At 53.5% G+C, this 26,348-nt stretch overlaps 1 protein-coding gene across 2 annotated transcripts; it reads right to left on the bottom strand.

The window, feature by feature from the left end:
* Positions 1-8,386: 8,386 nt before the first annotated feature.
* Positions 8,387-25,691, bottom strand: CARD19 (caspase recruitment domain family member 19). Of its 2 annotated transcripts, XM_054500431.2 has the most exons (6): positions 25,513-25,669; positions 13,994-14,136; positions 10,944-11,097; positions 9,728-9,787; positions 9,381-9,452; positions 8,387-8,678 (listed from the first exon to the last, which is right to left on the bottom strand). In XM_054500431.2, exons 1-6 carry the CDS (start codon positions 25,517-25,519, stop codon positions 8,563-8,565), a joined length of 552 nt encoding a protein of 183 aa, XP_054356406.1. In that variant the 5' UTR covers positions 25,520-25,669; the 3' UTR covers positions 8,387-8,562. The 2 variants fall into 2 exon arrangements, with proteins under 2 accessions (XP_054356406.1, XP_054356407.1); XM_054500432.1 differs by lacking the exon at positions 9,728-9,787 and having other exon boundaries at positions 25,513-25,691.
* Positions 25,692-26,348: the final 657 nt, after the last annotated feature.

Genomic DNA, 26,348 nt, shown 5'->3' with positions numbered 1-26,348 from the left:
TTCTGTCCCCATCTGGGCTGAGCCCCGTGACTTGGGGTGGCTCCAGCTCCCGGTTCCTTGGATGGATGAGTGGCCCCCACCCTGCAGTCCTGTATCTGGGCTGACATCAGGTCTGCACAGCCCCATTGCTGAAGTGACAGAAAGCAGAAGCACTCCTGAGTGAAGGGGTCTAACTGGGCTCTGCTCTAAAGCACTCCCGGGGGAAAACAACAGCAACTACTGAGTAGGTGGATCGCATGGATGCCGAGAAGCTGAGCTCGTGGCACTGCTCTCTCCTTTTTTGTGTTTGTCCCATAGAGGGTTTGAAAAGTAGTTGATAACGGGAATGAATTCTGAGATGTGCTGAGTTGAAAAGGAAGCTGCGAAGGTATATGGTGGGTGCGAAATGTGCTCCTGAGAGGAGGCGATGTAGCATTGGCTGCAGGTTGCGTGGCCAGGGCTGACTCAGATGCATGCTGCCCAGCACTTCGTCCCTGATTTGGCCATGGCCTGCAGCGTGGGCTGGCTGGCAGCCAGGCAGGAGGAAGGGCCCCCTGTGTGCCTGGCCTCACACACCAGCAGCCGGATGTTGGCCAACACATGTAGCTCCTCCTTTGGCCAGGAGAGGAAGTTCACTGGGACCGAGGCGGAGGGGTGAACCCAGATGACTGTGCTGGGCCCTGGGCCATCCCCAGTTGGATGTGTGTGCCCTGACCCCCTGCGGTCCCCATGCCCAGGTGGCCTTCCCTACTCAGACGCCCATGCTGGCCGCCCCCAACCTCCCTGCCCACCAACTCCCAGGCTTATTCACCAACCACTCCACCAGCTCTGACCCTGACTTCTGGGGTTCCCATCTCAGTCCTCAGCCTGTGCTGCTGCCCCCTGAAGGGCATCCTTCCAGGCCCCCGTAGGCTGGCCAGGGCTTAGCTCTAAGGTTACTCCGGAGGCCGTCCTGACCAGTCTGATGCCGCCCCTCCCTGATCACTGTCTTGGCCCCATTGCAATTTATGCTTTGGTACCTTGGGATAGAGTCACTGTCCATGTTGCCAGAGACAGTGCGGCCAGGTGGACTCTCTCCTGGAGCTGGAGTCAGTCCAGCCCAAGTCCAGGGCGGGCATTCCGAGAATGAGTGTTCTGCCCGCTGGGTCTCCTGAGGGCCAAGGGGCTCTGCTGGAGCTGGGGGCACGGCTTGGCACTCGCATCCCTGTCTGTGCTTCTCCTACTTAAGGATCCTTTGTCTGACCTGGCTCTCCTACCAGATGCCATCACCTATCTGCAGCCTGTGTCCTCAGCACTGTCCAGCATATAGTAGGTGCTCAGTAAATGTCTGGGGCAGAACCCACTCATCTGCCTGTATGTGCTAGGCCCTATGCACGTGTCACAGCAGCCAAGGGACAGACAAAAAACAGGCCCAGGAGCTGCTCAGAGCCAAGCTACCTTCTGGGAAGGTTTGACAGCGCCTTTGGGGTCCTGGGACCTGATGTATCCACTCCAGCCAGTCCTGCCCATGGATTCAGCTCTGTTCTCACGGGGGACCTGGAAAGTGAACAAGATGCACCCACGAAGTTGGGTGGTGGTGGGGACATGGAGGGACACAGAGGGAGCTCAGGAGGAATGGGCAGGGAGGTCAGCAGGTGACCTGGGATGATGGCGAGGGGCCATGTGGAAGTCTGGGAAGAAGGTTTGAGGGCAAGGAAGCCTGTGCACAAGTCCTGTGAGCTGGGCTGGTGTTGGGGAAGCAGTGAGGTGCGGGGGCAGGTAGGGGCAGTCACATAGAGCTGGAGATGACCAACTGGGCAGAGTGCGATGGGAGGGTTTCCTAACCTCTTTCCTGTAACAGAGAGATTATTAGATAGATTGATGGTAGATACGTGGATGGATGGGTGGATGGATGGATGGATGGATGGATGGATGGATGATGGATGGTCAGATAGATTAGACAGATGATTAGATAGATAAATGATGGATGGTCAGATAGATGATTAGATAGATGATAGATAGATAGATAGATAGATATAGATGATAGATGCTGGATGGTCAGATAGATTAGATAATTAGAGATGATTGATAGAAGCTGTTGTATTTGATGGAAAAGAGTAAAAGATGAAAAGATTGATAGACGGATGATAGATGAGAAATAGATGACATATGGATAGCTTGATAGATGATGGATAGAAGATAGATATGTAGGCAGGCATAGATCTCAGTGGGTTGTTCCAAGGTGAAGAGGTACCGCTGTGCCAGCCCGAAGCCCAGTCTCGGCCCCTCACTCCCTTACAGGGATCCCTTGCTCAGGTCTCTTCATGGCTTAGGTGCCCTGTGCGTGTCCTTGACACTGCTTATTCCTGCCCACCTAAAAGCACTGGAGGTGTCTTCTAAGTCTTGTTAGATCTACAGGCTCCCTCTCCCAGGGCAGTGCTTTCTGTCTGGTTCATCCTTGAAGGACCTGGCCCATTCATTCCACATGTGCAGAGGAAGGACGAGGGCAGCTCATGTCAGATGAGTGGGGAGGCAACTAGGCCTCCATGCAAGGTGCTGGGCCCAGGCCTGGTAGGGCCAGGCAGGGAGGAGCATCTGATTCTGGGTGTATTGGCCATTTGTGACAGAACCCATGCCACACCTTATGCCCAGCCCGCCCCTCCATTTCTTAGGGCCTCCTCTTCCACCTGTGTTCAATCAGAGTGGAGTGCCTGTTTCTTCACTGCATTATTCTTTTTCTTTTTCTTTTTTTTTTTTTTTGGCACTGCATTACTCTTAACAATCAGAGGACTGGGCCCAGCGTGGTGGCTCACGCCTGTAATCCTAGCACTTTGGGATGCCAAGACAGGTGGATCACCTGAGCTCAGGAGTTCATGACCAGCCTGGACAACATGGCAAAACCCTGTCTCTACTAAAAATACAAAAAAATTAGCTGGGCATGGTGGCACATGCCTGTAATCCCAGCTACTCAGGAGGCTGAGGCACGAGAATTGCTTGAACCTGGGAGGTGCAGGTTGCAGCAAGCTGAGATCGCACCACTGCAGTGCAGCCTTGGCACTGCAGAGTGAGAGATTTCTGTATCAAAAAAAAATAAATAAATAAAGTCAGGCACGGTGGCTCATGCCTGTAATCCCAGCACTTTGGGCCAAGGTGGATGGATCACGAGGTCAGGAGTTCGAGACCAGCCTGGCCAACATGGTGAAACCCCGTCTCTATTAAAATACAAAAATAAGCCAGGTGTGGTGGTGGGCGCCTGTAATCCCAGCTACTCAGGAAGCTGAGGCAGGAGAATCATTTGAACCTGGGAGGCGGAGGTTGCAGTGAGCCAAGATTGCACCACTGCACTCCAGCCTGGGAGACAGGGTGAGACTCAAAAAAAAAAAAAAAAAAAAAAGGCCAGGCGTGGTGGCTCATGCCTGTAATCCCACCATTTTGGGAGGCCGAGATGGGCAGATCACTAGGTCAGGTCAGGAGATCGAGACCATCCCTGGCTAACACGGTGAAACCCCTTCTTTACTAAAAATACAAAAAAAAACAAAAAAAATTAGCTGGCCGTGGTGGCAGGTGCCTGTAGTCCCAGCTACTCGGGAGGCTGAGGCAGGAGAATGGCATGAACCCGGGAGGTGGAGCTTGCATGAGCCAAGATCGCGCCACTGTACTCCAGCCTGGCTGACAAGAGCCAGACTCCATCTCAAAAAATAATAATAATAAATTAGAGGTCCGAATGCTTTCATATTTTTCTTCTCTTTCTCTCAAATACTTTACTTTAGAGGAAACACTAACTCCAGGTGCTGTTGATCTGTTGTGACCGCAGGAAGCTGCCCCACCAGCTGCAGCCTCTGTGGCCCCCAGCCCAGCACGTCCTCGTCCTTGCAGCCAGTGAACAGCCGGGTTCTCCCACCAGCTGTCTTCAGGCCAGTTTTAGGCCAGTGTAGCCCACTCCCTCCACACCTGTGGCTGCAGTCTGGTCTGTGGAGACCCACCCCTGGTCCCTCGCCCCCCTGCAAGGTAGTGCTAGGATCCCCTCCCCAGATCTGATCAAGATTTGGGGTCCCACTGCGACCCCCATCCAGCACTTGCCCAGCCAGGCTGCGGGAGGGTGGGTGTTCCTCGCCTGCCAGAGTCCCCATTCTCATGCTAACGTTACAGCTGGGGGGACCAAGGCTCTGAGCCTTGGTCCCAGCATGACCAAGGCTCATGCTGGGTCCTTGGTCCCAGCATGACCCAGCATGACCATGACATAACCCCAGCAGGCCGTGGTGACAACAGCATGCCCCCAGTACTCCCTCTCCCGAGTGCTCCTCAGGTGTGGGGGACAGTAGGGAGCACAGGAGGCTGGACCCCCTCCCAGATTCTGAACCTGTCTGCATGAGGGTGGGTGTCCAGGGCTCACCCAAGGAAGGCCAGAACCCTGCGGGTGCTGAGACCCAGGGTTCGTGCAGAGGTGTGAGAGGCACTGAGTGGGCAGGACCCCTGTGAGCCCTCTATGGAGGAGCCGCTGGCCCCGGTCACAAGGCACTGAGCCGGCAGAACTGGAAGCAGCAGCACAACAAAGCTGCGTCAGCACCCCCAAAACCCAGCCTGTGTTTGTAGTCAGCAGGGTCATTTCTCCCAGACCGCTACCATGGATTGTGCAAGACCAGCTATACTTCCGGGCTCTGAGCTCAAGTGCCCTGTGTCCTTGCTGACCTGTGACAAATATACTCCTGGGTTCCATACTAGGCCCCCCAACACCCCTCCCTCACCCCTTCCTCACCCCCACCCTCACCCCTCCCTCACTCCCTCCCTCCTCCCTCAGTTCATTCCCTCACCTCTCCCTCAACCCCTTTCACCTCCCTCACCCCCACCCTCACCCCTCCCTCACTCCCTCCCTCCTCCCTCAGTTCATTCCCTCACCTCTCCCTCACCCCCTTTCACCTCCCTCCTTCACCCCTCCCTCACCCCCCCATGCCCTCCTTCACCCTCTCCTTCACTCTCTCTCTCCTCCCTCAACTCCTTCCCTCACCTCTCCCTCACCGACTTCCACCTCCCTCCTTCACCCGTCTCTCACCCCTCCCTCATCCCTCCCTCACCCCTCCCTCACCCCCCTCACCCGTCTCTCACCCCTCCCTCACCCCCTCCCTCACCCCCTCTCACCCCTCCCTCACCCCCTCACCCCTCCCTCACCCCCTCCCTCACCCCTCCCTCACCCCTCCCTCACCCCTCCCTCACCAACTTCCACCTCCCTCCTTCACCCGTCTCTCACCCCCCCTCACCCCTCCCTCACCCCTCCCTCACCCCTCCCTCACCCCCTCCCTCACCCCTCCCTCACCCCTCCCTCACCGACTTCCACCTCCCTCCTTCACCCGTCTCTCACCCCTCCCTCACCCCTCCCTCACCCGTCTCTCACCCCTCCCTCACCTCTCCCTCACCTGTCTCTCACCCCCCCACTCCTCCCTCACCCCCTCCCTCACCCCTCCCTCACCCCTCACCCCTCCCTCACCCCTCCCTCACCCCCTCCCTCACCCCTCCCTCACCCCTCCCTCATCCCCTCCCTCACCCCTCCCTCACCCCCTCCCTCACCCCTCCCTCACCCCCTCCCTCACCCATCCCTCACCCCCTCCCTCACCCCTCCCTCACCCCTCCCTCACCCCCTCCCTCACCCCTCCTTCACCCCCTCTCACCCCTCCCTCATCCCCTCCCTCACTCCTCCCTCATCCCCTCCCTCACTCCTCCCTCATCCCCTCCCTCACTCCTCCCTCATCACCTCCCTTACCTCCTCCCTCACCCCCTCCCTTACCCCTCCCTTACCTCTCCCTAACCCTCTCTCACCCCTCCTCACCTTCTCCCTCGCTCCCTCTCTCACCCCTCCCTCCCCCCAACTCCTTCCCTCACCTCTCCCTCACCGACTTCCACCTCCCTACTTCACCCGTCTCTCACCCCTCCCTCACCCCTCCCTCACCCCCTCCCTTACCCCTCCCTCACCCCTCCTTCACCCCCTCTCACCCCTCCCTATCCCCTCCCTCACTCCTCCCTCATCCCATCCCTCACTCCTCCCTCATCACCTCCCTTACCTCCTCCCTCACCCCCTCCCTTACCCCTCCCTTACCTCTCCCTAACCCTCTCTCACCCCTCCTCACCTTCTCCCTCGCTCCCTCTCACCCCTCCCTCCCCCCAACTCTTTCCCTCACCTCTCCCTCACCCCCTTTCACCTATCTCCTTCACCCCCTCACCCCTCCCTCACCCCTCCCTCACCCCCTCCCTCACCCCTCCCTCACCCCTCCCTCACCCCCTCCCTCACCCCTACCTCACCCCCTCCCTTATCTCCTTCCTCACCTACCTCACACACCCCCTCATTCCCCTCCTTCATCTCCCTCCCTCATCCACACCCCCTTCCTCACTACCCCTCTTTCCTTCACTCACTCTCCCTCACAACCCTCTGCATTTCACCTCCAGCTCTCCCACAACCCTTCCCTCACACCAAAGCTTTGGTAATGGGAGTTCCCTTGACCCCAGCATCTCCTACCAGCTCCTGCACAGTTCTGGATGTGAGAACAACATCCCAGGTTCAGGTGTGGTAGCTTGGAGGAAACTGCTCTTCTTACTGGGGTATCATGAGGGCTTCCTGGAGGAAGTGGCATTCCTGAAGGATGAGTTGATGGGAGGGGCTGGTAAGGAGTCCCAGGCTGAGGGAGCAGCACAGTTTTTGCCTGAACACCTGCAGCACAGGTGTGGAGGCGCAGGACATGGCCATCTGTGGGTGTAGTGTGGAAGCAGGGACTCAGGGCAGCCAGGAGGGCCTCATGTGCCCAAGGGTGCCTTCCCCTCCCCTGGGGACCTAGTTCACTGCTGGTCACAGGAACTGGTTCGCCCGGTGGTTAGCAGAGCTGGGCCTGATGGGCGGCTGAGGCCCAGACATGGGCGCCTATCATTCTCCCTCCCCAGGTTCCAGCCTCAAAGGGTGGGGCAACCACCAGGTGGAAGGCGGCAGATGCAAGAGTGGGCCTGGCTGGTGGTCGAGGATGTCACAGACCCAGCCCCAGGCTTGAGTCCAGTTGCTCAGGGATGGAGCTGGGGGTAGCTGGGCGCTGGGAGGGCAGTCCAAGGACAGTGGGGCTCAGGACCTGGCTGATGTGGGCCTCAGGACAGGGCGGGGGGTGCACACAGATGGACAGGGGAGTCAGCAGTCCTCGGGCCAGGCAGCCCCTCACTGAGGAGTGACACCCTGCCCACACGGCCTGGGGAGTCAGGGCCTCAGGTCGTCTCAGGCAGCCCTGAGGAGGTGGGTGTGTCCTCCACGGCCTCAGGCGGGGCCACCTAGGACTTGCCCAGGCCACACACTGGCCTGTGCCCTGCCTGCCTCGGAGGTTTTCTGCCTTCAGCTGACGCAGTCATAGAATGTTACTGTCCCTGGAGACCCCTCCTTCACCCTCCAGGGGCAAGTCACAACTGTCTACACCCTTCACCCAGACACCAGTCACCTTCACTAAGTGTGTGTCTCCTTTACCCAGGCATTAGAGGCATCTAGAGCAAGGTGGTAAATTCCTAAAAGGATTTCTGAGGGGGAGGGGGTACTGTGACAGAGCCCAGGCTCAAGGAGGAGTCCCGAGGGAGGGATCCCATTTCACAGGTGGGCAAAGGGGCTGAGACTGGAGCACAGGCCCTGGCCCCACGGCTCAAGGTGGAGGAAGGAGAGGGCAGCTAGGGCTGTCCCCCGGCCACCCCACTCAGTGGGCACGTGGCAGCCTGGCAGGTGGGAGGGCTCTGAGGCGCTGGCTTTCCTTGCCCCTGGCCCTCAGTTCCCTGAAGGGGCAGGCACTGTGATGACCCAAGCAGCAGGGTCGCATGGTAATGGGACGTCATGTCCTGGAGCTCCATACTCCACCGGCAGCCTGGTTCCCACTGTCATGTGCGCTGGGACCCTGCGACTGAGTGGGGTCCCTACAGGAGCCGCACCCATAGCCTCGCCCTGCCAGTGGCATCGCCACAGCATTAGGGGTTCCCACCACCTTCTGGGGCAAAGCCTGGGTGCCTCCAGAAACCCCCTGGAAAATGCAAACTCATGATGATTCTGTGGGTTGACAAACATTCTCATTTCCCCACAAAAAGGCTTGGGGGAGGAGCTGACAAGGGGAGGGAATCAGGTCTCCGGCCCAGGCTCAGCAGCCGGAGGGTGTGTGTGTGTGTGTGTGTGTGTGTGTGTGTGTGTGTGAGAGAGAGAGGCACATGAGGTGTGAGGAGGGGGCAGTGTGGGGGACATCTGAGGTGGGGAGGCAGTGCCTGGGGGCTTATCCGAGGCAGGTGAGTCCATGTGGAGGGCGTCCTGTCTGGGGGTCTGTGCCAGCAGCTGGATGTGGGGATGCCGGGAATACCAGGGCCAGCCCCAGCTGCAGCAGCCATAGCTGCAGTCATCTCTGAAACACCCCTGAGACGGAGGAACGAGGCAGGCTGAGAGAACTCGAACATTTAATACGGTCAGCACCTTGTAAGGTGAAGGTGTGTTTTTTACACAAATTATAAATAATGAAAAATACGCATTTAGAAAAAGAAGCAGCAGTCCCCTTGGCGGGCCGGCTGGAGGACTCTTTGGTTGAGTGGCAGGGGAGGCCCTGGGTCCGGGGTCTGTCAGAGCACCCCTAGGTCATCTGCCAGGAAGGCCAGCAGGTAGCGGCTGACATGTCTGTCGATGATGACAGGCGAGAAACCGAGGACGCGCCTGGTCCCTGGCAGGCCCTTGGGGTCTAGAAGACAAAACGGGAGGCAAAAGCTCAAGAACCAGTCCCAGAGGTGAATTCTGTGTTTCCATCCCTCCTGCGGGGGTGGGTGGGAGTGGGCACTGGGACAGGGTGCTCCCCCCCGGTCATGGTCTCGGCTTGAGTTGAAAAGACAAGAATTGGGGCAGATTCCAGAGCCCCCAGCTCCCACCCGAGTGACCCACGGGCCTTTGAGTCCCGCCATGTGTGCCTGTGTCCCCGCACCCAGTAAGCCTCCCAGCACGACAAACTCAGGCATCACAGAAAAGGGAGATGGGGCAGGCCAGGCTGGGTGCCAGTAGAGGGGCCCTGGAAGGTTCCTGTGCATCAGGCCTGTGGCTGCTGGAGAGACCCAAGGCCCTGGGGCACGTGACCTGCTCAAGGGCCCCACGTGGTTCAAGGTCACAGATGTGGCAGGGCTTTGTAACACCCAGAGTCCTGGCTGCACCCCTCCTCCCGCTAGAGGTCATCGTTCTCTGGTTCCCAAGGGTGGCAGGGGCCAGTGGACGCTGCGAGCCTCCTCACATCCCCTTTCTCAGGAGCCCTGCAAGATGACACCATCCCACTGCACAAGTGTGGACACCGAGGTATGGAGAGGCCAAGGGGTCCCAAATTGGGCAGGGTCTGGGGCCCTGGCTTGGTGGCAGAGGGGAAGCAGGCCCAGCCCCATGAGGATCCGCTTGCACCCACCTGGCGGATAGCAGTACAGGAGCAGGGCCAGTCCCACAGCAAGGCCCAGGCCAGCCAGGAAGCTCATGGGTCCTGGGGAGAAACCAGCGTGAACAGGGCTCCCCTGGGCCTCAGAGGGGTGGGGTCCTGAGGCCCGGGGGCTGCGCAGGGGAGTGGGGGTGCCAGGCTGAGGTGCTGCCTGAAGAGCCCCCAAACAAGCACCTTAGGGGGTCTGTCATCAACAGAAGGCCAGGAATGGAGCCAGACTTGGGGTGGAGAAGCCCCTGAGGTGGAGATGGAGCCCTGGGGAGGGTAAAGAGAGAGGGAAAGAGAGGGAGAGAGAGGGAGGGGCAGCAGGGAGGTGTTACCCCTGTTACTCAGCTCGCCGCTCTGGCTGCCCGAGTCTAGCTCTGTGCAATCTGAGTTCTCTGGAAACAAAACCACAGAGCATGGTTAGTCAACGGGCAGGGCCGGAGAGCAAGGTAATCACCCCGCAGGAAACCCAAGGTTGTTGCTGCCTCCTGGGGCCGCTAGGCCGAACCAGGCCGTGGCACCTGAGGCTAGCCCTCCTCAGGGAACTATGCACAGTCTGGGTCTTCTCCTCTGGTCCAGCTCCTGGATGGGCCTAAAGGCACCCGGGAGCCACAGAAGGTGCTCTACCTCCAGTGGGGCCAAGGCTTGGCCCTGCCTGGTTTTGAAAGCCCCCTGTGGCATACTCGTGGCTGGGGAGGGAGAGCCAGTCCCACCTGCAGGGCTGGGCCTCCCCTCGAGCTCTCTCCGCCTGTCTGCACTGTGTTCTGTGAGGCCTGGGGAGGCCTCCAGGGGGTCAGAGACCCCAGCCCAGTAGCCTGGGACAAGCCGCCCAGTCCCTCTGGTCTCTGTCCTGTTGTCTAAGGGCCAAGGGGCAGTAGCCCCTCCTCCAGGGGCCCTGAGCACAGAGGTGTCAGATCAGAGTTGCCATCTTCAACTTGATGTGCCTCCCACATCCCAGCAGCTCTGTGGGCCCAGGCTACTGGCATCCACATGACTCCCAGGGCCTGAGTGCACACTGCCTGAGGACAGGAGCCTCAAAACTGAAATGCACGTGCTTCGGACCAGCCATCCGTGCCTGACAATGCCCTATGGAAACACCCACACGTGTGCAGATCGCTGCAATGAAAGGGTCCGTCATGGGGTTGGGTAATTCCAGCTGGGACCACCTAGGAGCGCCATGCAGCTGTGGGAACAAGGCTGCTGTCCACACAGACATGAAGGGATCCCCGTGGAATGAGGTTAGAAAAGGAAGGGCAAGAGCGGACGTACAAGATGCCCCATGCTGTGTGAAAACTGCCATGAGAGAGAGAGATGGAGGAAGGGGGAGAAAGTGGGAGACAGAGACCAACATCTGCACTGCCTGTGCCTGCCACACTCTCCCCTCGGGGCCAGTGGGTGGCCTCTGGGGAGGGGCTGAGGCGAGAGGGGATGCCAGGCCTGGGCTGCAGCAGACTTGGGTGGTCATGGAGGACATCCATGCCATCAACAGCAGGCTGGGGTGCCCTCCCTGGGCCAGCACCAAGCATGCATGGTTGGGGACGTGGAACTTACGCAGAGCGTGGCGGCTGGGCAGGCGGCTGTGCAGGGGCTGGGCATGGATATACAGGGCTCGGTAGAACTCCTGGCAGTCCCGCTCACCGCTCCGCTGCAGGTGGCTCAGGAGGTCACAGAGCCGCACACGCAAGGATGCCTTGGGGTTACGGAACTGAGGATACAAGGGGGTGCCAGGGAAGATCAGGCCAGGGGGGCTGGCTGTGGGTCAGGGCAGGGCACCAAGGTCAGGCCCCCAGCCTCAGCTTCCCCACTGGGTGTCAGGACACCTGCTGGATGGCAGCTCCTGTGACAACCTGCCTGTTACCCACACCACATAGTGCCTGGCATTGCCTCTGTCACAGGCATCACTGCTACTCCTAATACTCCCTGTGGGGTGGGAGGTTGGGAAACAGGCTGGGAGCGGTCACAAAGAAAGCACAGGGCTGGCCGGGTGCGGTGGCTCATGCCTGTAATCCCAGCACTTTGGGAGGCCGAGGCAGGCAGATCACGAGGTCAGGAGATCAAGACCAACCTGGCTAACACGGTGAAACCCCGACTCTACTAAAAATACAAAAAACTTAGCCGGGTGTGGTGGTGGGCACCTGTAGTCCCAGCTACTCGGGAGGCTGAGGCACGAGAATGGTGTGAACCCGGGAGGTGGAGCTTGCAGTGAGCTAAGATCGTGCCACTGCACTCCAGCCTGGGCGACAGAGCAAGACTCCGTCTCAAAAAACAGAAAGCACAGGGCTGGTGACATCATTCCAAGTGTTGGGACATAGTGTGGCTTCCTGTGTGACCTTAGCCAGCTACTCCACGCCTCTGAGACTTGGTTTCTTCATTTGTAAAAAAGGGATAATGAACCCTCATGGTAGGCTGTGACAGGGAATTAATGAAGTGATGGTATAAGTGCTAATTCTGTTACTTTGCAGTCTACAGAATGTGATTCAAGTTTTAAAAAAGTAAGTTGAAGCTGGGCATGATGGCTCATGCCTATAATCCCAGCACTTTGGGAGGCCGAGGCAGGCGGATCAGGAGTTCCAGGTCAGGAGTTTGATACCAGCCTGGCCAACATGGTGAAACCCCATCTCTACTAAAAGTACAAAAAATTAACTGGGCATGATGGTACATGTTTAATCCCAGCTTCTTGGGAGGCTCAGGCCAGAGGATGGCTTGAAACTGGGAGGCAGAAGTTGCACTGAGCCGAGATCACACCACTGCACTCCAGCCTGGGCGACAGAGACTCCATCTCAAAGAAAAAAAAAAAAAAGACAAAAGTATTGGCTCTTCTGATGTGTATGACAGAGAAATGTGTGGTTCTCAAGGTCAGTGGACAGGCCACCGGGCCTTGACCTCCAGGACCTGGAGTCTGTGGCCTGGTGCTGCCACCTGGTGGCAGCATACCATTCTACATGGCCACAGGGAACTGGAGTTAAACCATGGCAGCGTAAAAATGGCAGGCAGATGGGTGGCAGGAGCTATGGTGTCTGTGAGGAAGGAATCTGTGCTTTTTCTTGTATAAACATCTGAAACTTTCTAAACTTTTTAAAAGTGAACATGCATTAGACTTCAATTGCAATAATAAGAGATGGATTTGAGCTCCTAACTTTTAAAATTACTGTACCACCTTCAAAACGGAAGAAGCACCTGAGCCAGTAGCAGGGCCCGTGTTGACTCCTGTTCTGTTGTGGGCCAATCTCATTGTTCTAGGAGATGCCCCAACCCTCAGGATAGCCCTGCACGTGGCATCATGACCCCTTGCCAAGTGAGGAAACGATAGCTCCAAGAGGAGAAGGGACTCAATTGGGGTCACCCAGAGGGGAGGGAGGCTGGCAGGACCTGTACCCCGAAGGCCTAGCGGTCTCCGGCACTCACTGCCCATCCCTCAGGTCTTGGTGATGGCTGTCAAGGAACAGGTGGCTCAGTGGGGGAGCCAGAGCCACAGGTGTGGGTGGGGTCAGCAGGGTGTGGCTAACTCTCTCATCCAATGTCCCCTCAGGGCCACCTGGCACTGGGGTGATGGAGCAGAACAGACCTCCCAAGACAGAGCCCAGGAACTGTATCTTAAATGCCATCTCCGGCAGAGCCACCCTGGTGTGCCCAGCTCTGAGAGGCCAGGGCCATGTGACAGAGCGACAGCCACTGGCCCTGGGCACTTTCCCAAATAATAGGATGAACTCAAGATGTGGCCTGACACTCCTGAAATGAGTGGCCCTGGGCAAGTGGCTGCCTCTTGAGTCTTCGGACTACCTCTGTGAGATGGGGTGATGAGCGTGGCTGCCCACAGGGCTGCAGGGCCATCTGGTGACAAGGGCTCTCGGGCAGGCGTTTACCCAGCTCAGCTCAGTCAGTCCTCACCACACCTGCCAGGCAGGGGCTCTCGGTGTCCACTCCACACATGGGGAGGCTGGGGTTCCAAGGGGACCAGCCCGCTCAGCACTGCTGAGAGGGGCAGACTGGGGCACGGCTGTGGGGTGGGTCAGCATCTGCCTTCCTAGAAGCTCGGCTGCCTACCTGTGACATGCTGGGCTTTCCAGCCTCGTACAGTAATATAGAAATTAGAGAAAAGGAAGCAATTGTTTGCCCGCTTTGAACCTTCGGAAGATGGAGAGTGCAAAGCCCTGTGGCACTGGGGTGGGCCAGGCCCAACCTCTGTTCCCCATCCCACTTCGGCTCTCCCTCTGCCTCCTCCCTCCTCACCCCTCCCTCCTGCCCTCTTTCTTGCCTCCCTCCATGTCTTATACCGTCGTGTGCTTCATGTATTGTCATGTGTTATCTCCTGTAACCTCCCAGCAACTCGGGAAGGGGACAGCAGGCAGACCCAATGACATATGAAGAAACCGAGGCACAGAGAGCTGATGTTCCAGGCCTGTTTGGGCTCACCCCGAAGGGCCAGTTTGTAGCTCAGGCAGCCTTAGTAGCCAGGTCCAGATGTGTCACCTCTGAATCCTGACATACCTAGTGTGTCATCCCATGAGAGAATGACCCAGGGCTGGTCACCAGCTTCTCCCAGCCCAGAAAGGAAGGGAAACTGAGCAGTGTCTCGGGCACCCCCCTCACCTCCTCAGCACCTTTTCCGCCTCCTTGTTGGTAAGGATCTGTGGGTAGTAACGGTTCAGCTGGAGGATGATCCTGTCCACCTGCTGCTCACTCAAGCGCCCGTGGCCTGTCAGGAAAGGCATGTCCTGCACCAGGCGGTCACAATAGGTCTGATCTAAAACAGATAGCACAGGGGCATGAGCCAGCACAGCCCAAGGGGACCAGAGGCGACAGCCTCGTACTGACAATGACCACAGGAAGGCATCACTCCCGAGGTGGGTGCCCAGCAGGAGGGTGCACCCACAGAATCCCAGCCATCCCAGCCTGTGTGGTGAGCGTTGCCCAGCTGAGAGCTGCTCCTGGCCTGCCAACCTGCCTCTCCAGAAGATGGAAGTGAGGGGTTGTGGTGGAAACCCACTTTCACAGAGCTTATCACAGAAAACAAACTCAGAGGGGCAAAGAATCTACTTTTCATGGGCCACCTGCAGGGCCATCAGGAAATAGCTGGGGTCTGGGGAAGGTACAGGTGGCACAGGTGGCTCAGAATGCCCAGGGCCAGGCACGGTGGCTCAGACCAGGTGCGATGGCTCACACCTGTAATACCAACATTTTGGGAGGCCGAGGTGGGTGGATCACTTGAGCTCAGGAGTTTGAGATCAAGAATGCCCAGATGTGGGCTCTGCAGATCTTCACAGTGGCACAGACTTAGGGACACAGGGCTCAGGGTGGCCCGTGCTGGGATCACCATGGGATGCAGTGTGTCTGCAAGGCTTTAAGAAGCTTCTACCAACAGTAAACCAGTGAGTTCTCCCAGAGGGCTAGAAATGCTTTTCATTTGCCTTTTTTTTTTCCAGAATCACCATTAAAATATCATTGTACCACCTTTTCCATTAAGAATGTTTCTTAGAATGGCAGATGTTTAAGGCTGAGCGGTGGAGTGATGACGGAAGGGCATGGAGAGGATGGGGCACAGGACCCCCACAGGGACTGAACAAGTGCATCATCTTACATACTTGTGGCAGCTTGTCCTGTTTCCCCATGTACACAAAGAAAATATTTATAGAATATAACACAAAAGAAACTGAGAAGGGACTCTAAATGTGTTACTATAGAAAATCAACAAAACACAAAAGAAGGCAGTAATAGAATAAATGAGGGTCAAAAAAGCTACAAGACATACAGGAAACAAATAGCAAAATGGCAGTAGTAATACATTCCTTATCAGCAATTACTTCAAATGCAAATAGGTTAAACTTTCTTTTTTTTTTTTTTTTTTTTTGAGATAGAGTCTTGCTCTGTCACCCAAGCTGGAGTGCAGTGGCCCAATCTCGGCTCACTGCAACCTCCGCCTCCTCGGTTCAAGCAATTCTCCCTGGGATTACAGGCATGTGCCACGACACCCAGCTGGTTTTTGTATTTTTTTTTTTTTCTTCAGTAGAGACGGGGTTTCACTATGTTGGCCAGGCTGGTGTCAAACTCCTGACCTCAGGTGATCTGCCTGCCTCAGCCTCCCAAAGTGCTGGGAATACAGGTGTAAGCCACCGTGCCCAGCCAAATTTTCCTATCAAAAGGCATAGATTGGCAGAGTGGATTTTTAAAATATGATACAACTAAGTGCTGTCTACAAAAGACTCACTTTAGATCTAACGACACAAAGAAGTTGAAAATGAAAGGATGTAAAAAAAATCCCATACAAATAGTAACAAAAGAGAGATGAGGTAACTATACTAATATCAGACAAAATAGACTATAAGTCAAAAACTATTACAAGAGATTAAAAAGTACATTATGTATTAATAAAAGGATAAATTCATCAAGAATATGTAACAGTTATAAACATATATGCACCAAATATCAGAGCTTCAAAATATATGAAGCAAACACTGGCAGAATTGAAGGGAGAAATAGATATCTCTATAATAATATTTGGAGACTTCAAAACACCACTTTCAGTAAGAGATAGAACCACCAGACAGAAGATAAATGAGGAAACAGAGGACTTCAACAACACCATAAGCCAATTATACCTGGCAGACATACACAGAACACTCCATCCCACAATAGAGAAGAGATATTTTTCTCAAGTGCACATGAAACATTCCCCAAGATAGGCCGCAAAACAAGTTTTTAGCCACAAAATAAGCTTTAATATATTCAAGAAGGTTGAAATCATATAAAAAATATTTTCTGATCACATAGAATGAAGCCAGAAATCAATAATAGAAAACTAAAAAAACTCACAAATATGTGAAAATTAAATAGCCAATGGGGCCAGGCATGGTGGCTCACACCTATAATCACAGCACTTTGGGAAGCTGAGGCAGGCAGATCACTTGAGGCCAGGAGTTTGAGACCAGCCTGGCCAACATGGCAAAACCCCATCTCTACTAAAAATACAAAACTTAGCCGGGCATGTTGGCACACACTTGCAATCCCAGCTACCTGGGAGGCTGAGGCACGAGAATTCCTTGAACCTGGGAGGTGGAGGTTGTAGTGAGCTGAATTTGTGCCACTGCACTCCAGCCTGGGTGACAGAGCAAGACTCTGTCTCAAACAAACAAACAAACAAAAAACCAGTGGGTCAAAAGAGAAATCATGAGGTAAATTAGGAAGTAACATGAGAAAGGCGGAAACACACACACACACACACACACACACACACACACACACACACACAAACCCCCTACACCACGCTAAAACCTAAGAGATGCAGCAAAAACAATGCTGAGAGGGAAAAGTATAGTTGCAAATGCATATATTAAAAAAATCTTAAATCAGTAACCTAACATTACACCTTAAGGAATGAGAAAAGGAAAAAGTAAAGACCAGAGAGCTTGAAGAACAAACTAAACCCAAAGCTCACAGAAGGAAGGATATAATCAAGATTAGAGTGAAGACAAATAAAATAGAGAATCGAAAAACAGTGGAGAAAAATCAAGAAAACCAAAGTTGATTCTTTGATAACATCAATAAAAATGACAAAACTAGCTAGACTGACAAAGAAAAACAAGAGAAGACTCAAATTACTAGTATCAGGAATAAAAGTGAGGACATTACCATGAACTTTACAGAAATAAAAAGGAATATAAGAGAATACTACGAACATTTTATACCAACAAATTGGATAACCTAAATAAAATGAAAACATTCCTAAGAACACAATCTACCAAAACTAAACCGTGAAGAAACAGAAAATCTGACCAATAACTAGTAAGATTAAATCAGTAATCAAAAATGTCCCAAGAAAGAAAAGCTCAGGACCAGATAGCTTTGCTGGTTAATTCTATCATACATTTAAAGAAGAACTAATACCAATCCTTCTCAAACTTACAAAAAAAACTGAAGAGGACAGAACACTTCATAACTAATTCTATGAGGTCAGCTTTACCCTGATAACAAAATCAGACAAAGTCGCTTCAAGAAAAGAAAACCACTTTGGGAGACAGAGGCAGAAGAGTCACTTGATGCCAGGAATTCAAGACCACACTTGGGCAATACAGCAAGACCTTGTCTCTGTGAAAAAAGAAAAACGGAAAAGAACACTACAGACCAATACTCCTTACGAATATTAATGGAAAAATCAATAAAATCCAGCAAATCAAATTCAGCAGCATATTAAAAGAAGTATACATTGATTTATTCCTGGAATACAAGGATGGTTTAACATGTACAAATCAAAAATCAATCAATGAAATATACCACATTAATAGAATGAAGGAAAAAATACATGGCCATTTCAGTTGACATAGAAAAAGCATTTGATAAATGTCATCATCCTTTCTTGATATAAATATTCAATTAATTAGGTCTAGAAGATGCTATGGTTTGAATGTGTCAACAAGCATGTATTGGAAACCTAATCCCCAAAGTAACAGTACTGAGAGATAGAACCTAATGGGAGGTGTGTAGGTCATGAGGGCTCTACCGTCATGAAGGGATTAATGCCAATTATAAAAGGGCTTGAAGTTTCAAATTTGTTTTCTTCCTCTCTTGCTCCCTCTCATTCTGTCTAGCCCTTCTGCCTTCCACCATGGGATAACACAGCAAGAAGACCCTCACCAGATGCTGGCTCCCTAATCTTGGACTTCCAAAACTCTAGAAGCATGAGCCTATAAATTTCTGCTCATTATAAACTCCCCAGTTTCAAGTGTTCTGTTATAGCAGCACAAAATGGACTAATACAGAAGGAAATTTCATCAACATGATAAAGGCCATAGAGTTGGCACTCTGTCTCTGCAGTTTCCATATCCAGGGATTAAATCAACAGCAGATATAAAATATTTGGGGAAAAGCAATACAAAATAACAATACAACCAAAAAAATACAAGTTTTAAAAATACAGTACAACAACGATTTACATAGCATTTACATTGTGTTAGGTATTATAAGTAACCTAGAGACAATTTAAAATATATGGAAGGATGTGTATAGGTGCAAATATTATAGCACTTTATATAAGGGATTTGAACATCCTCAGATTATTTTGAGGGGATTCCTGGAACCATCCCACCTCATATATTGAAGGACATTTTTACATGAAAAGCCCACAGCTAACATCATACCTTAACGGTGAAAGACCAAAAGCTTCTTCTTTAAGATCAGGAACAAGATAAAGATGTCTGCTCTTACCACTTCTATTCAACATAGTACTAGCAGTTGTAACCAGAGCAATTAGGCAAGAAAAGGAAAAGGGAATAAAAGGCATCCAAATTGTAAAGGAAGAAATAAAATTTTCTCTGTTCCTAGATGACATGATTTTATATATAGAAAACCCTAAAATCTTTTTCTTTAAAGTTAGAGCTAATTAAAAGCATGCAGCAAGGTTGCAAGATATGAAATCAACACACAAAAATATTTCATCTCTACATACTAACAATGAACAATCCAAAAATTAAGAAAACGACTCAATTTATAATAGCATTGAAAAGAATAAAATACTTAGGAAAAAATTTAATCAAGAAGGCAAAAATCTTGTACACTAAAAGCCACAAAACATTGCTGCAAGCACTACCCAAAGCAATCAACAGATTCAATGCAATCCCTATCAAAATCTTAAGTGTTTTTTGCAGAAATAGAAAAACCCACCCTAAAATTCATATAGAATTTCAAGATACCTGTATAGCCAACAACAAAAATCTTAAAAAAAAAAAACAAAACAGGGTTGGAGGACTCATATTTCCTGCTTTCCAAACTTAGTGTAAAAATATACAATAATGAAAACAATGTGGTACTATCATAAAGACAGACATATGGGTCACTGGCATAGAATAAGAGTCTAGAATTAAACCCTATTTTTAATTAAAAGCGTGGAAAAAAAGAGAGTGAAAAAACAGTTCACATAAATGGAAGAAATATTTGCAATGCATATATCTCATAAGGGATTAGTATCCATACTCCATAAAGAACTCCTACAACTGAACAGCAAAAGACACAGAGAACCCAATTCAAAAATAGGCAAAGAACTTGAATAGACATTTCTCTAAAGAAAATACACAACTAGCCATCAAGCACACAAAAAAAATGCTCATCAGGCCAGGCACAGTGGCTCACACCTGTAATCCCAGCACTTTGGGAGGCTAAGGCGGGCAGATCACCTGAGGTCACCTAAGGTCAGGAGTTCGAGACCAGCCTGGCCAACATGGAGAAACCCTGTCTCTACTAAAAATACAAAAATTAGTCGGGCATGGTGGTGCGTGCCTGTAATCCCAACTACTTGGGAGGCTGAGGCAGGAGAATCGCTTGAACCCAGGAGGTGGAAGTTGCAGTTAGCCAAGATCACGCCACTGCACTCCAGTCTGGGAAACAGACTGAGACTTGGTCTCAAATAAAAAAAAAAAAAAAAAAAAAAAAAAGAAAAAATGCTCATCATTAGTCATTAAGGAAATTCAAATAAAAACCACAATGAGATATCACTTAATACTCATTAGGATAGCTACATATTAATATAACAAATGTTGGTGAGGATATGGAGAAATTCAAACTCTTCGGCATTAGTGGTGAAAATGTAAAATAGTGCAGCCACTGTGGAAAAAAACAGTATGGCAGGTCCTCAAAAATCTAAACATAGAATTATTGTGTGATGGCCAGGCACAGTGGCTCACACCTGTAATCCCAGCACTTTGGGAGGCAGAGGCAGGCAGATCATGCAGTCAGGAGATCGAAACCATCCTGGCTAACATGGTGAAACTCGGTCTCTACTAAAAATACAAAAATTAGCCAGGCGTGATAGCGGGCGCCTGTAATCTCAGCTACTTGGGAGGCTGAGGCAGGAGAATCGCTTCAACCCGGGCAGTAGAGGTTGCAGTGAGCCAAGATCATGCCACTGCACTCCAGCCTGGGCGACAGTGAGACTCCGTCTCAAAAAAAAAAAAGAATTACCGTGTGGTCCAGAAATTCTACTTCTAGGTATGTACCCTAGACAACAAAAAGCAGGAACTCAGTCGGGGGTGGTGACTCACACCTGTCATCCCAGCACTTTGGGAGGCCAAGGTGGGCAGATTGCTTGGGGTCAGAAGCTCAAGACCAGCATGGCCAACATGGCGAAGCCCTGTCTCTACTAAAAATACAAAAAGCTAGCCAGGCGTGGTGGCACTCGCCGGTAGTGCCAGCTTCTCAGGGGGCTGAGGCACGAGAATCACTTGAACCCAGGAGGCGGAGGTTGCACTAAGCCAAGAACACACCACTGTACTCCAGCCTAGGCAACAAAGTGAGACTCTGTCTCAAATAAATAAATAAATAAATAAATAAATAAATAAATAAATGCAGGAACTCAAATGGATACTTGCACACTGGTTTTCATAGCAGCACTATTCAAAATAGCCAAAAGATGGAAATAGTGCAAATGTTCACCAAAAGATGAATGAATTATCAAAATGTGGTATTTACCTATGTACAATGGAATATTACTCAGCCCTAAAAAGGAAGGAAATTATGATACATGGTACCTATGTACAATGGAATATTACTCAGCCCTAAAAAGGAAGGAAATTATGATACATGGATGTTACAACACGGATGAACCTTGAAAACATTATGCTAAGTGCAATAAACAAGGCACAAACGGACAAATATTATATGATTCCAATTATATGAAGTACTTAGAGGGGTCAAATTCATAGAGACAGAAAATAGAATAGAGATTACCAGGAGGTGTGGGCAGAAGGAGAAAGGGGAGTTATTGTTCAACGGGTATAAAATTTCTGTTTGGGATGATAAAGAAGTTCTGGAAATGGCCAGTGGTGATGACTACACAACACTGTGAGTGTATTTAGTATCACTGAAGTGTACACTGAAAAATGGGTAAGAAGGTAAATGTTATGTTTCTGTGTATTTTCTCACAAAAAAAAGTAAATGGATAAATAAACTCTGGTTTATCCATACAACGAATATTATTCAGTGCTAAAAAGAAATGAAGGCTGGGCGCGGTGGCTCACGCCTGTCATCCCAGCACTTTGGGAGGCCAAGGCAGGTGAATCGTTTAACCTGGGAGGCGGAGGACGCAGTGAGCCGAGAGTGCGCCACTGCACTCCAGCCCGGGCAACAGTGAGACTCTGTCTCAAAGAAAAAACCAAAAACAAAAACAGTGTCACCATATTGAACACAGTGGGGCCCCCTCTTGGGTTTCCTCCTTGAGGCACAGACTCAACGGACTGTTTTACTTTGTCATGTCTCTTTCCAGTTGCCACTTCCTCCTGGCTGGCCTTTCTGTACCCCAGAATGTGCACCCGCCCCAAAAGCAGCCATGCTCCGTGAGGCCCTGTGCAGACCCTACAGACTGAGGCCCAGGTGAGGCAGCCCGTCTCAGTACACTCGCCCTGTGCGGGGCTGGGGACCACGGTGATGGGCAGATCCATCCTCCAGGGGCTCATAGTGTAGGGGTGCGGGCTGGCATTCACCAAGCAACCCCACAAACGTATCCTTAACCCCCCAGATACCTGCCCTCCAGAGAACAATAGGGAGGCCATCCTGGTTCACAGGCCCCTGATGATGCCCACATTGAGGCCGTCAGCCACTCCATCATCTGGCTGAAGCCACTCGCCATGGGCCGCGCAGGGAGGCAGATGGCTGGGGGCTGGAAAGGCTGGCTCAGCCCTCACCTGCACTGAGTCCCCCAGCAGCCTATGTGGACTTGCCAGCAGCCCCATCATGGTGAGGAGGTTGAGCACAGGGACATCAAGTGACCTGCCAAGGCCACACGGACAGGCCCAGCTGGGCAGTCTGGGTCCAGCGCCTGCAGCCCTCTCGTTAAAGAACTAAGATGAATTGGCCCAAATTCACAGAGCAATCCCATATGTCTGGCACTCTGGGAGCCCTACGTCACCTACAACCTTCATCCTTCCAACAGCTCTGCAACATTTAAGGACAACCACCAGCCCCATTTTCAGATACGGAAACTAAGGCACAGTGAGAAGATAAGGTACCTGCCCAAGACTGCAACCAGATATGAAGTGACAGATCAAGATCTGGGCCCACGCACAGCCGTGTTGAGAACCACCTCTTGACATTCAGACGTTCTGCCTCTCTAATTAACATGGAAATTCACTATAATCAGCTACAGCAGTCTACTCCCTGCCAGACCAAGAGCACGCCCAAGGGCTGTCTTCTCCAGCACTGCCCACTTGGCTGAGCACACAGTAGGTGCTCACTAAAGAGTTCTGCAGGCCAGACACGGTGGCTCAAGCCTATAATCCCAGCACTTTGGGAGGCCGAGGCAGGTGGATCATGAGGTCAGCAGTTCAAGACCAGACTGGCCAACATGGTGAAACCCCATCTCTACTAAAAATACAAAAAAAATTAGCTGGTCGTGCTGGTGCACGCCTGTAGTCCCAACTACTCAGAAGGCTACTCAGGAGGCTGAGGCAGAAGAATTCCTTGAACCCGGGAGGCAGAGGTTGCAGTGAGCCGAGATTGCGCCACTGCACTCCAGCCTGGGTGACAGAGTGAGACTATGTCTCAAAAAGAAAAAAAAAAAAAAAGAGTTCTGCAATGTATGGTCCAAGGCCCAGGGGCAAGGGCTGTAGGTGGACCGTGGCCAGCATCGTGTAGCGGCCTCCTCCTGCCCTGCAAGCCGCTAACCAGGCGGAGCCTCCGCTGCTGCAGAGCCATGAGTCACCATGAGCCATGAGTCAGCTGGCACAGGCCACACGGTCCGGGGGCTGAAGCCGGGCTCTGCGGCTTGGGGGCCCTGTGCTTCCTGTGGTTGCGAGTTATGCACACAAACAGGCAGCACTTGGAAGCCAGAAAAGGCACAAGAAGGGAAACCATCTCAGTGCCAGCTCCCGATAAACAAGTCCCCGAACTGTTTTTACAAGACAAAGGAAGATGGCTCGCTCTGGCACAGACCCGGCAAGCCTTCACCACGCCCTACATCCCCTTCCTTCTTGCCAGGCTGGCACCAGGACTATGGACCCCCACTCTACCACCCCAATATGAACCTTCTTACCAGCCCAGACTGATGCCCTCAGCCTGGCATTCAAGGCCCCGTGGGAGCTGGCCCCACCCACTCTCACCCGGCCCTCTAAGCCCACAAGACTTCCTGCCTGGCAGTCCCCAACAGCACCATCCTGTCTGGGACCTTCGCCCCAGGCTGAGAATACCTGTTCCTTGGTTTCCACCTGGTTAATTCATGTTCACCTTGCTGTCCTACATGCAAAAGGCCTTCCTGAGTTCCTGTCATCCCCAACCAATTGGAGTCCGGACACTTGGGCATCAACCTCCCCTCCTGAATTTCTTCCAGGAAACCCCTACTCTCAGTGCTCAGCCCAACTAAAACTGCTCACTCCCCGGCACAGCCCAGGGGATAACTTGTCAAGCACCTGCCCCACGCAGACACCTCCTCAGCGTTCTGCAGGCACTGGCTCACATGCGCTGCTCACAGCGAGGGCTGGCGCAAGGCAGGACCCCAATTGGTGCACGGAGGCAGTGAGCCTGGGACTATGGGTCTGCAGCCTCGCAGGGCTGTCCATATGACCCTCCCAGAGCTGTGCTCCATGGGCCTTGGTTCCCCATCCCAAAAACTAAGGGTTGTGAGGGAATGTCTCCAGGCCCAGTGAGTAGACATAGCAGGTAGGAAGCATACACTGGACAAGGTGAGGCCTACAGTCAGAGCCTTCAAGGACCCCTGCCTGATGTGGTCTCCCAGCTCCAGGGTCCCCTTATGCAAGGAAGCTTCCCTGACAGGCAGCAAGGGACAAGGTCCCTTTGTGCAGGAAGGCTCCTTAATGGACAGCAAGGCCTCAGGCTCTGCCAACACCCAGTCCCTGGGACAGGGCTCCCTGGAGACCAACACAGCTCTGAGTTGTGTCCCACGCATTCTGATGAACTCACTAAGGGAATTAGGGAATCCCAGCCTGGGAAGGGCACAATTTAAGACTTTGTTTCCCCATCTGTACACAGACGAGATATTCCACGTGTCCCCATCTGATCATTTTCAGACAGGAATCACCCAACACAGGGTCCAATGCACAGTAAGTGCTCAGAAATGAGAGCCACAAATAAGAAGAGTTAGAAGGGAGGACAAAGGGGAGCAGGTGGCAGCTGGGGTCTCTTCTGGCCTGGTGTTCTGGAAGTCATCAGTTTCCAGCCCATGAGATCCTATTTGTGGGCAGGACCTAGGCTGAGACTCAAGAGAGCGAGCACCGAGAGAGGACTAGCGACTTCTGGGGCTACCCTGAGCCCCTGAGCCAATTCTGCTCCATGAAACAGAACAGTGAGAATGAACTGTAGCTTCTGGGAACCCCCATACTCCCTGGCCGGGCTGCCATGGGGTCCTTTACCAGCCCATCACCCTCATGGGGCTTCTCCAACAGGGGAAGGTCCACAGAGCAGAGTCACCCTGTTTGGGATCAAGAGGATGGTGAGCAGGTCCCCAGACCAGAGAGGCCCTGGGGAGGAAGGCTGGGCTGGGGCCACTAACGTGGAGCACAACAACCTTGGGGGGTCCAGTCGCTTTCCCTGATTCCCTTAGAACTAAACAGGGGCAAGAGCGTCGTGGACCACCGAAGGAGTCTGGGAGACTCCAAGAGTCCCACAGGAATCACATGCCGCCGAGGAACGCATCGCCTGTCCCGTGACCTCGTTGGGGTGGTTGCAAGGATGGAGCGTTGTTTCCGTGGCCAGAATCACAGCAGGACCGCTGTGAATTCTCTCCGGTGTCATTTCTACCACCTCCTACACTTTCAGACCAAATTCCCCACCACGGGACACACAGTGTCCGAGCACAGACCGCGGTGGCCGAGCACAGACCGCGGCTGTGCAGCCCCACCCTGGAGCTGCCTTGTAGGCCCCGCCCTCTTCGGGCCCCGCACCTGGCCACCACCCACCGTGCCCGGCACTGCCTCGGCTGGCACGGCCCCGCCGGGTAGAAGCCCCAGGACACCCACCACTTCGAGGGGGTGCAGTCGCGCACCACCGGCAGCTGACGGGCCAAGGTCACTCGGCCCTCGCAGCCCAGGCGCGGCCTGCAGGCGACTCGCAAGGCAGCCGGACCCCCGGGCCGGGCCACCCATCCAGGGCGCCCGCATCCCTGCCGCCCAACCGGCCCCGTGCCCACCTGTCATGGCGACGGACACAGCGCCGCCCGCAGTCCCCAGCGGTCTGCCCCGCCGCGCACCCGCCCCTCGGTCAGCCGCCCGGTCCACCAGCTCCAGCGAACACCGCCCGCGGGCCGTGCTCGCCCGCCCCTTTTGGGTAGGCCAACCCCCCGACTTTGGCTGTGTAGCCTCTGGGGCTCTAAACCCCGCCCTTCGACGAGCCCCGTCCCCTACCGCTAGGCCCCGCCCCTGCCGCGCCCGCTACGGCTCCACCAGGGCTCTAAACTCGGCCCCTCACTCGAGTCCCGCCCCCTTGCCGTGCTGGGATAGGCCGCTGCGAGGACCCTTGAGCCTTGCCCCTCACTCGAGCCCCGCCCCCCCGGTGTCGGCTTCCGCACCTCCCGGAGTTCTGAGCCCCGCCCTGCACCTGAACCCCGCCCCCTCCGACGACGGCTTCCGAGCCTCAAGGAACCACCCTGGGCCCCGCCCCTCACTCGGGCCCTGCCTCCTCCGGCGTCGGCTTCCGAGCCTCCAGGAGCCCTGGGCCCCGCCCCTTACTCGAGCCCCGCCCCCCTCCGGCGACGGCCTCCGCGCCTCCAGGGGCCCTGAGCCCCGCCCCTTCCTGCTCTACCCTGCCACTGCGGGCGTGGACGGACGCCACCGGACTCCTGCCCCTCCCAGCGTCAGTTAAGACGCCGCGAGGAGCCCGGAGTCCCTCCCCTCGTTAGGCCCCGGTCCCGCCGGCGTCTATAACGCCGTCGCAGCGGCCTTAAACCCCGCCTCTCACTCGAGCCCTGCCCGCGTCCAAGTCCCGCCCTCAAGGCGGCCTCAGCTACGGCGGCCGCGCGCCTCCCTG

Source organism: Pongo pygmaeus, chromosome 13, assembly GCF_028885625.2.
Source record: "Pongo pygmaeus isolate AG05252 chromosome 13, NHGRI_mPonPyg2-v2.0_pri, whole genome shotgun sequence".
NCBI lineage: Eukaryota > Metazoa > Chordata > Mammalia > Primates > Hominidae > Pongo > Pongo pygmaeus.
Note: the sequence above shows the minus strand (reverse complement) of the source record. Positions and strands in the feature narration are given on the sequence as shown.